Here is an 11,373-nt window from a genome sequence, read left to right as displayed (position 1 = left end):
AGTTCCTGTTTCCTGTCCTGGATGGAGGCGGTCTCTCAAGGGTGCTGTCATGGGCGCAAGGGAAAATACGGTACACTCTGGATAGGTTGTCAGTATCTGATCGGAGGGGGTCTGACACCCGGGCCTTCTTGCAGCTTACCCTAGGCCAAGTGACATCACAGTCATTAGTCACATGGCCAAGGTGCAGCTCAGCCCCAAAGAAGTGACTACAGTATACAATATACGGCGCTGTGCTTGGTGAGCAGAGCGAAGGCTGCGGCACTACTGTGAGCACTGGTGACTTCTCAAACAGCGGATCTGCAGGGCCTGGAATTAGGACCCCCACGATCAGATACTGATGAGCTATCCAGAGGATGGGTCATCCATTGTAAAGTCTCAGAAAGCTTCTTGAACTTGACACAATATGACGACTCAAGGACTGGTGAAGACTTTTGGATTATAGCATAAAACGTCTTTAATTATCTCAGTGACAGCCTCAGTGTCTTTACTTTATGGACACAGAACATCGATCAGCAGTGACTTGTCCATTGCTTACACCCCCATAGAAAAAGGATTCACTCCCTAGAGTTTTATTCATGTCTAGTCACATGACTTCTAAAACCAATTCATAGGCAGACAGACAGTAAAGGGCCCCTTGCTGCTTAAAGGGGTTGTCTACCCCACCTGTCTACAGCCCAATAATTTGTCTACAGCCCCATTCCCAGCCGCTTCCGGTCCAGCTCAGAATGGGGCAGTGGTGCCATAACAGTGGGCTGTGGACAGGTGAATTTTTTTATTTTTTTTAAACTGGGCACTGCTTACTTCCATTGTGGTTGTTAGCTCCTAGGCCAGACGACCCCTTAATTTAGCAAGAGTAAAGGGCTCCTTATAGTGCTCCTTGTCCCTTACTATGATTCTCAAGTCAATCCATATTCTGATGCCCAACCTGCGGCCCTCCAGCTGTTGTAAAACTAAAGCTCCCACAATGCCCTGCTGTGAACTGATAGCTGTAGGCTGTCCAGGCATGCTGGGAGTTGTAGTTTTGTAACAGCTTGAGGAACTCAGGTTGGGCATCCCTGATGATGCATCTCGGGGGTCAAGCACTTTACAAAGCAACTTATACGTGAAGTCTTCACACAGCACAGGCAGCCATTTTATATATATTCATGCGAATGTAGCCCAGTAAGTAGGGATTGATTGGGATTGTTGTCGTGCATCCATTTTGTGGGCAGAACCTTGCCCCTCCAGCATTGTCAAAGAGGCACTGACTAAATAATGCTAAATCACCCCAACTTTGGTAAAGGGGCACTTAACATTGGTCATTTGACCAATGTTACTTTCAACAAATGCCAGGTTCCCTTTAAAGAAGCTAACAAAATGGCTGCCTCCATGATGACCACTACTTTAAAGGGGAACTCCACCATATAGTTATTAACAATATCTCAGTGACATTCCAGAAGAGGTTATTGGTGGGGTGTCAGTGAACTTGTATTCACCTAGGAGCCCTTATGTCCTGGCACAGCACTAATGAATTTAAAGAGACAGTAACCCAAGGATTGTGCAGCCACTTCAAACAGGGAATCAGTGTGTCCAAGACTACTGCCCCCAACTCTGAAAGGGTAATTTCGCCTTTAAATGAGTTTTCCCGTAAATAAAGCTTAATCATTATATGATGAAAAGTTCTGCGACTTTCTGTTGTACTTTGTGTTTCAATTCCTCACTAAATTTCAAGACCTGTGCTTGCTGTCAATAAACAGGCCTTGGACACACTTGTTAGAAACCCTCAGTTGTGAGAGGTTTGTATGGGTTTTCAGCATTCACGTGTTAGACAAGAATGTTTCCAATCACTGACAGCAAGCAGAGATTTGGAAGGAATTGAAGCCTAAAGTCTTAAGCATAGGTGTCAGAAGCTTTGCTGTAGTTAGTGTGATGGCTGCCCATATCACTTATACTCTCGTACAGGTTTTCTTCAGGCTGACAGATCGGAAACTCAGGATGAATGACATCTTCAATACTCGTCTTTATTAACCCTTCAGTGCTCTGTGTTCCAGTCGGTCTCTTTTTCTTTTGAACTTTTGAGTACATGTCTTCAAGCTGCATGACAAAGAGAAAAATGACAAGTATTTACAATAACTTTTCAGCAAATCTCACTTGCCCAGTTTATAATTTTTATTAAGTGGATTTCTATACAGATTAATGGCGAGACTGCCACCTGCTGGGCACATGCGGTACCACACAAGATTAAAAGGGGTTTTCTGAGATTTTTTTTATTAATGATCTCTGGATAGGTCATCAGCATCACTACTGCGAGCGCTGCTGCCTTCTCAAACAGCCGATTGGCGGGGGTCCCGGGTGTTGGATCCCCACCGATCAGATGCTGATCAATTTTAAAAAATCTCAGAAAACCCCTTTAAAAAGTATTTAAAAAAATAAAGGATTTTCATCTGGCATTCATAGGAGTGGAGCAGTTATGGAGGGGGCAGAGGTTGCAAAGCTACCCTCATTCAGCAGACTGTTTTTCCCCTCAGCTCCCTCCCCCTGATATATGCAAGTGCTTTAAATGCGGAAAGGGGGATAAGCCCCTGAAACACACCTCTAAGGCCTCTTTCACACGGGCGAGTTTTCCGCGTGAGTGCAACGTGTGAGGTGAACACATTGCACCCGCATTAAATCCGGACCCATTTATTTCTATGGGGCTGTGCAGATGAGCGGCGATTTCCACGCATCACTTGTGCATTGCATGAAAATCGCAGCATGCTCTATATTGTGCGTTTTTCACGCAATGCATGCCCCATAGAAGTGAATGGTGCTGCGTGAAAATCGCAAGCATCCGCAAGCAAGTGCAGATGCGGTGCAATTTTCACGCATGGTTGCAAGGTGACGATCGGGATAGGGACCTGATCTTTATTATTTTCCCTTATAAGGGAAAATAATAGCATTCTTAATTCAGAATGCTAAGTAAAATAGGGATAGAGGGGTTAAAAAATTTAAATTAAACTCGCCTCATCTACTTGTTCGCGCAGCCCGGCTTCTCTTCTTTCTTCTTCTTTAATGACCTGGGAGAAAAGGGCCTTTGGTGATGTCACTGCACTCATCACATGGTCCATCACCATGGTGATGTCACCAAAGGTCCTTTTCTCCCAGGTCCTTAAAGAAGAAGAAAGAAGAGAAGCTGGGCTACGCGAACAAGTGGATGAGGCGAGTTTAATTTTTCAAATTTTTTTAACCCCTCCATCCCTAATTCACTTAGCATTCTGTATTAAGAATTCTATTATTTTACATTATAACCATGTTATAAAGGGAAAATAATAAAATTTACACAACACCGATCCCAAACCCGAACTTCTGTGAAGAAGTCCGGGTTCGGGTCTGGGTACCAAACATGCATATTTTTCTCATGCGTGTGCAAAACGCATTTTCCCGCGACGCACCGCATCCTATCCGGCCCTCACACGCGACACCCGTGTGAAGGAGACCGAACAGTCAAATTATATCCTGTCAGACAAAGGACTGACCATGTTAAAATCTAACATATGTGATTCACCCGACCCCTCAACATCTGCAGTTGGAGTAGAGACAGGACACCCCATACACAATAGTCATCCATGGCAAATTTAGATAATTTTCCTCTAATGAACAGTATTGTGCAAATATTTTAGGCAGGTGTGGGAAAAATGCTGCAAAGTTGTTTTTAAAAAAAAACAGAAAACTAAATTTTTGTACTCACCGTAAAATCAGTTTCTCTTCCGTTCATTGGGGGACACATGCATTGACCATGGGTACAGCTTTTGCCGCTAGGAGGTGGACACTAAGCACACAAAGTTTAAGCTCCTCCCTCTTGAGCTATATCCCTTCCTGCAGGGACCAAGCTAATCAGTTTAGTGCAAAAGCAGTAGGAGAAGCCAGACATAAGAAAATCACATTATGAGCAAACCCAGAACCACACAGGCCCGAAAAGGCCCATAAAAACAAAACAAACAAAAAACAACTGTGTGGGAGCTGTGTCCCCCAAGTAACAGAACAGAAACTGATTTTTTACGGTGAGTACAAAAATCTAGTTTTCTCATCCGTCTCATTGGGGGACACAGGCATTGACCATGGGACGTTCCAGAGCAGTCCTTGGGGGTGGGCCTAACTACAACCCCCCTGCCAATCAGAGAACTGCCGTTTGCAAAACTCTACGCCCCAAAGAAGCATTAGAAGATGCAAAGGTGTGCACCCTGTAAAACTTAGAAAAAGTATGCAAGGACGACCAGGTTGCCACCTTGCACATCTGAAGGGCCGAAGCCCCGTGATGCATCGCCCAAGAGGTTCCCACTGCCCGAGCCGAATGAGCAGTCACCCGGAAAAGCAGGGCCCAGTCCTTAACGCGGTACGCTTCCACAATAGCCAAACTAATCCATCTGGAAATGGAAGTCTTTGACGCTGCCAGCCCTCGGCCCTTCTGGAATCACGAACAGGTAATCCATCCACCTGACAGATGTCGTCTGGGACAGATAGATACGCACTGCATGCACCAGATCCAGAGTATGGAGCGACTGTTCTCGAGGATGAGACGGGTCCGGACAAAATGAAGGAACAATAATCTCATTTAGATGGAATGTCGACACCACCTTCGGCAAGAAGGATCACCTTATCCTGATGGAGGATCAGGAAGGGCGACCGACATGACAGAGCCGTGAGTTCCGACACTCTACGGATAGAAGTAATTGCAAACCAAAAAAGCCACGTTATAAGACAGGAAGCGCAGCAACACCTGCTGCAAAGGCTCAAACGGAGAAGATTGGAGAGCGTTGAGCACTAGATTAAGATCCCAAGGATCCAATAGAGGACAGAAGGGGGGCGCAGCATGCAGAAAGTCCGAACCTCCGAAACCGAAGCTAAATTTCGCTAAAAAAGAATGGAGAGAGCCGACACTTGCCCTTTGAGAGAGCTGAGAGCCAGCCCCAAGTCCATGCCCAACTGGAGGAAAGCCAAAAGTCGTGACAAAGAAAAACAAACAGGAGACAGCTGTCTCCGCTCGCACCAACTAAAGTAGGACTTCCAAGTCCGGTGGTAGATTCTGGAAGACGACGGCTTCCTGGCACGAATCATAGTCTGGACCACTGCCTCTGAAAAACCTGAGCCTTTAGTATGGCAGGTTCAACAGCCAGTTAAATGTAGCGTCCCTTAGAATTAGGCAGGATCCAGTGTACGCAGGGGTATCAATGGGCTGTAGGGAGGAGAGAATAGGATTGTACGCGGATGACCTGATACTATTTATGTCTAGTCCGGAGGTGTCCCTGCAAAGGGCGATCGAGGTAATTGCGCTGTTTGGACGTTATTCCGGGCTACACATAAACTGGGGTAAGTCTGCCATCATGCCCTTGTGGGATCACGACTGGGCGAATTACCACCATAATCTCCCGGTAGTTGATAGGTTCAAATATCTTGGGGTAATGATCACTAGAGTTCCGCAGCTTTCTTATGATCTAAATGTTGAGCCCCTGGAATCGCTTTTTCAGGATAAAATGAAAACTTGGGAGTCCCTCCCGCTATCGGTTATGGGTAGGCTGAACCTGGTGAAAATGGTCCTGTTACCTAAAGGTTTATATGTACTGTCACATGCATGTACGCCGATCCCTCAGAGCTTCTTTAAGCGCATACATTCCTTGGTCACCGCTTTTGTCTGGGGGAAGGCTAGAAGGAAGCTTTCACTTTCGGCCCTCCAGAGGTCGAAATTGCAGGGTGGCGCTGCCCTGCCTGATTTCTTTCTCTACTTTATCGCCAGTCAGCTCAGATTCCTGAGGAGCTGGGTTACTGAGACCTCTAGGCCCAATGCGGAATATTATCTGCATGAATATCTACAGGTCACCACTCTATGGCCCGTGCTGGAAGGGATGGGACGACTACAAAAAGCTACACTCCCGTTGCATAAGTTAGCCCATCAGACATGGCAGGCTTCCAAGCTGAATGTATATAAAGACTTCCCCTGCGACATCCCCATCTGGGATAACTGTATGTTTCCCCATCTGTTGAGATTAGAGGGGGCAGGGGAGTGGAGAAGATATGGGATCCGGGCATTGGGAGACATATATGAGGATAGCAAGCTACTTGCATTCGAGCAAATCCGGGACAGGTTCGCAGCACCAAGCACCATGTTTTATAGGTACCTTCAGTTACGTCATGCGCTTCAGACCCAGTTCAGGGGCATTGGCAGGAGCATATCCAAGTATCCCACTATCGGTATCTTGAGGTCCCAGGGCCCAAGGGGGATTGTTTCGGCCCTCTATACTCACTTGCTTGATTGTCGTATGCTGGTGACCCCGCTGGCCGTAGAGGATAGATGGAAAGGGCTTATACCCTCCTTGACTACCGAGGAGTGGGAGGAGGCTTTATTGGCACCTACCAGAGTGTCTCCTTCTATCAATAATAGGATGACGCAACTCTTCATCTTGCATTACAGCTATTTGACCCCTACCAGGCTTTACAAGATGGGCAGGATGGACAGCTCCAGATGTCACAGGTGTGGTGGGGAGGGGGCAGACTTTTGGCACCTGATGTGGGACTGTTCGCACGTCAGGCAGTATTGGGTATCTGTTCTGGAGATTCTTAGGTCCCTTGTGCCTCCTGCGCTGCAGTTATGTCCTAAAATGTGTATCCTGGGTATAATTGATGAGGACTCTTGGTCACACTATCATAAGATCTTCCTGGAGAGAACGCTGTTTATGGCCAGGAAGGCGGTCGCCCTGCGCTGGATGGGGGACACTCCCCCCTCTAGGAGTCAATGGCTCTCCCTAGTAAATACTGCAGTGTCTATGGAAAACATAGTTTACAAGCATAGGGGTTGCCCACAGAAGTTTGACAAGGTGTGGGGAGGCTGGTGCTCGTCTGCACTCACCATGCATGATTTGAGCCGGTACATGGTGGCCGATGGTTCCTGATAAGCCTTTTTTGGGTATGCAAAGGGGTTTGTGAGAGCTGGCTCGACCGACCTTCCTGGGCCCATAGAGTTGGCCTATTTTTGATGTTTGCTTGCATGTTCTGTACCCTGATAATACAGGCTATGTTATCACTCTGTATGCTGTGCCCTGATGTGTACAATCATTAGATCTGTCCGAAGTCTGCTCTGTGCAATGTATTTGCCATGTGGAAGGCCCCTGCGTGGGTCTCTTTGATTTATATGTGCCATGCTTGTCACTTTGCTGTGCAATAAAACGAGTTTAAAAAAAAAATGTAGCGTCCCTAAATTCGGGTGGAAGATTGGCCCCTGCAACAGCAAGTCCTCCCGAAGAGGAAGACGCCAAGATTAGTCGGCGAGAAGGGCGACTAGGGGCACGTGCCACACCCTGCACGGCCCATCTGGGGCCACGAGAATGACGGGCAGTCCCTCGGACCTGATCTTCCTGAGAAGCCATGGAATGAGCGGAAGAGGCGAGAACACGTAAGGAAACATGAACCGACTCCATAGGATCACCAGTGCATTGTATGCCAGGGCCCTGGGGTCTCTGGACCGTGCAACAAAATCCTCAACCTTGTTGTTGAACCGTGAGGCCATGAGACCGGCTGACTCCACCTCTCGCAGATGTCCCGAAAGACCAACGGGTGAAGAGCCCACTCGCCGGGATTGAGACGCTCCCGGTTTAGAAAGTCCGCAATCCAGTTGTCTACGCTGATAGCGCCGGAACCTGTTTCTCCGCCCAGCTGAAAATCAGCGCCGTCTCCTCCATGATTGTCGGGCTCTGGATGCCACCCTGGTGATTGATGTATGCCACCGCTGTGGAGTTGTCGGACTGCACCCGCACCGGACAACCCCTGATATAGTCGGCCCAGTGTTGCAGAGAGAGCCGAATCACCCTCAACTCCAGAACATTAATTGGAAGGGAGCGCTCCTCGTGTGACCATACCCACTGGCCCGAGAGATTTTCCAACACTCCCCCCAACCCCTGAGGCTTGTGTCCGTTGTTAACACCCTCCAATGGAGAGGGAGAAACGAACGCCCCAATGTCAACATCAGAGAGGACATCCACCATCTGAGGGCCCGGCGCACTGCGACAAGGAGACGCATTGGCCGATCCAAAGAGTCTGGGGAGCGATCCCAGCTGGACAGAATGGCTTGCTGAAGCGCTCTGGTATGGAACTGAGCATAGGGAACTGCTTCGAAGGCAGAAACCATGTGCCCCAGAGCCCGCATGCAGCAACGAATGGTAAAAGGAGCTGGTCGCAACATTGAGCAAATCTGAAGATGGAGAGCGGATAATTTTTATGGAGGCAAGAAAACCTTGGCCTGACAAGTGTCCAGTACCATGCCCAGATAAGTCAATCATTGCTATGGATAAATACAAGACTTCTGTCTGTTCACGATCCATCCGAAGCACTCCAGGGTGTCCAGGACTATGCTCAGGCTGTCTGCCGTCCCTTGGAACGACGGACCTTCACCAGGATGTTGTCTAAGTAAGGGATTGCCATGATCCCCCTGGCATGGAGCAGGGCCATGACTGCTTCCAGAACCTTCGTAAAGACCCTGGGAGCCGTTGGCAGGCCGAACAGGAGGGCTACAAATTGGTAGCAAAATGGACCCACTGCGAACCGGAGAAACCTCTGATGACTAACGCATATGGGTACGTGAAAATAAGCATCCTTGATGTCTATCAAGGACAGGTACTTCCCCGGTTCCATGGACGCAATGACCGACCTCAGTGACTCCATCCGGAATCTGCGGACGCAAAGGAAACGGTTGAGCGCCTTGAGGTTTAGAACAGGACGGACCGCGCGGCATATACAAAGAAAGCAGCCACCCCCCTTGCTCCCAGGTATGTTAACCCTTAAAGGAGATTGCTGTCCAAGTCCACAAGTGGGGAGGAGGGAATACTGGCCGGGATCCTGGAGGGAGGGTGGAGGGGAACACTACTCCTACTCACCTGTCCGACTTCTTCTGCCCCACTGACTCCAGCTGGACCACCACCTTCATTGTGCGGCCCCTTGGTGAGGGACGCTACACCGGAACAGAGGGGACTTTTGCTGGGGCGGCTGTGGTGATGCGCTTGCTGGCGGGAGACAGAGGTTTTTACAGGGACCTCTGGTTCTCCTTTTCTTCTAGAGAGCGGGAACGAGCAGGGGGTTTGTGTGACCCCCTGGTCTCCCATCTTCTGGGTGGGAGTGCAGGCAGTTTTTACCCAGACTGCCTGAAGCTTTCTGCTAGGGTAAAAAAAAAAGACAAAAAATTAGTAAATTAGCAGACCTGCAACGCAGGAAGGTCCGCCTCCTACAGGCACTAAGCTCAAACTGATTAGCTTGGTCCCTGCAGAAAGGGATATAGCTGAAGAGGGAGGAGCTTACACTTTGTGTGCTTAGTGTCCGCCTCCTAGCGGCAACAGCTACACCCATGGTCAATGCCTGTGTCCCCCAATGAGACAGATGAGAAAGCACATTTTTAATCAGTTAACAAAATTCCATGTGAATGCACAGGAGAAATCTAAATCAAAATCAGTATTTGGGATGACTACCCTTTTCCTTCACACAGCATGAGTTCTTCTAGGTACACTCGTAGGGAGGTTGTTTAAAACATCTTGGAGAACTAACCACAGATCTTTTGTGGATGTAGGCTTGCTCAGATCATTCTTCTCTTCATGTAATCCCAGACCGACTGGATGATGTTGAGATCAGGGCTGTGTGGAAGCCATATCATCACTTCCAGGACTCCTAGTTTAATGACATTGGCTGTATGTTTGCGGTTGTTGCTCTGCTGCAGAATAAATTTGAAGCCAGACGTCTCCCTGATGGTATTGTGTCTGCCTGTATTTCTCTGCATTGAGGACACCATTAATCCTAACCACATTGAGGACTGTAGATTTAGATTTCTCACTTTGCAGTTTGTTAATAAACTATTAACACTTCAAATTTTGGAAGCATTGTTATGATGCTGAAGGATTTCCCCCCCCCCCCCCATACTGCCTAAAACTTTTGCACAGTACTGTATATGGGCTCCTGGTGTCTAGAGCCAAAGGGGGTCCAAAGAATACTAACACTAAAAATGAATGGATTCAGTTGGGGAAGGAGAACTGGTATAGATTCTGAATTAGAGCCCAGAAGGAGCTTCAAGTTCAAGTCTCTGAAGAGGACTAAATATTGGATTCTGGAATATTCTGGATGACTGGACAATCATAGAATAGTACCCGGTAGATAACATTTAGTTTAAATCGGTACCCAGATTAAAAATATTGCACTCCATCCAAAATTAGTCCTGTAAAGCTCTGGGTAAAATAATTTCATGTTTCTATAGAAGATTTTGTCAGGATGATTTTGCTTTGGAATAAAAACAAAACAAAACAAAAAACAGGAAGCCCAGCAGAGAAACTTGAACTACAGGAGGAAAATGAAGAATACATGGCTCCAGGCCAAAGAAAAATGCACAGGAAAGTCTATTACAGTTTGCACTGTGCATGGACCCAATGGGGAAGCAGTTTGATGGACCATTTTAGTTCATGAGTAATGCTGTAGAGGCTTGAGGAAGCACTGTGCCTCACACCTCAGGGTCACTAATATTTTTTTAGAGCAATTGCACCAAGGAGGAGAGAGATTGGCACAAGCCTAGAGACATGTTTCTTCCAAAGGGATAGGTGATGGCCTGAATATGAAGGGGACTTGATACATATATTACGAACCCCCACTAACAGGGTCCATACTAGTTATGAGGCCTAAGGCATCAGGCTCTGAATTTGGCTGTTACTAAGTCTCCAACTCCTGCTATAAATCTCAGTATGCCACAACAATATAGCCCTATACCAGATGACGCTGTAAAGCTGCTGCCATAGAACAGTCTGAAAAAGCTGGGTGACAACCTTGCGGGAGCTAGTGACCACAGAAGTACCCGAAAAGAAATGGTAATAATTTTGCAAATTTAAACTAAAACAAAGACAGCATGGCAGGGCATGAGACAGGTAAACTGACAACACATACGATCAGGTCGGCTGATTGGCTTTGAAGGCAGGGTTCTTGAGAAGGTGCTGGTGGTTGGGTATTTTCCTCTTCCCTGGTGTCTTGAGCCTTCTTAACCTTCCGCACACAGGCGTACTCAGCAGTGACTACATTGACCTGAGATTTGCTTATCGAAGGTTCCTTATCTTCCCGAGATCCCACACATTCGTACAGGGAGTTCTTAGGGTTGTAGTTTAAGTTGGAGTAGGTGGCATCCTCTGTGGAAGAGGCATTCGGCATTGGCCACTGTGGGCAGTGGTAGAGCGGATCCATACTGACTGGCCTCAGGTCTGGAGGGAGAAAAAAAATAGTAAGGGCAGCTCAGTACAGACTATGTATGCACATAGTGTAATACAGGATGTAACCTAGGATCAGTACAAGGTAAGATATATATATATATATATATATATATATATATATGTAAACCCCCCCCCCCTG

The 11,373-nt window shown here is 47.5% G+C and overlaps 1 protein-coding gene across 3 annotated transcripts in view; it reads right to left on the bottom strand.

The window, feature by feature from the left end:
- Positions 1-426: 426 nt before the first annotated feature.
- LIME1 (Lck interacting transmembrane adaptor 1) overlaps positions 427-11,373 on the bottom strand; it is a 34,481-nt gene continuing 23,534 nt past the window's right edge. For all 3 annotated transcript variants that reach the window (XM_044297309.1, XM_044297311.1, XM_044297310.1), the window contains 2 exons: positions 10,918-11,225; positions 427-2,073 (listed from right to left, as the gene is read on the bottom strand). In XM_044297309.1, the coding sequence (XP_044153244.1) occupies positions 1,870-2,073; positions 10,918-11,225 (512 nt within the window). In that variant the 3' untranslated portion in view covers positions 427-1,869. The remainder of the gene's footprint in view (positions 2,074-10,917; positions 11,226-11,373) is intronic.

Source organism: Bufo gargarizans, chromosome 6 (assembly GCF_014858855.1).
Source record: "Bufo gargarizans isolate SCDJY-AF-19 chromosome 6, ASM1485885v1, whole genome shotgun sequence".
NCBI lineage: Eukaryota > Metazoa > Chordata > Amphibia > Anura > Bufonidae > Bufo > Bufo gargarizans.
This window is presented reverse-complemented; position numbering and strand designations above follow the sequence as displayed.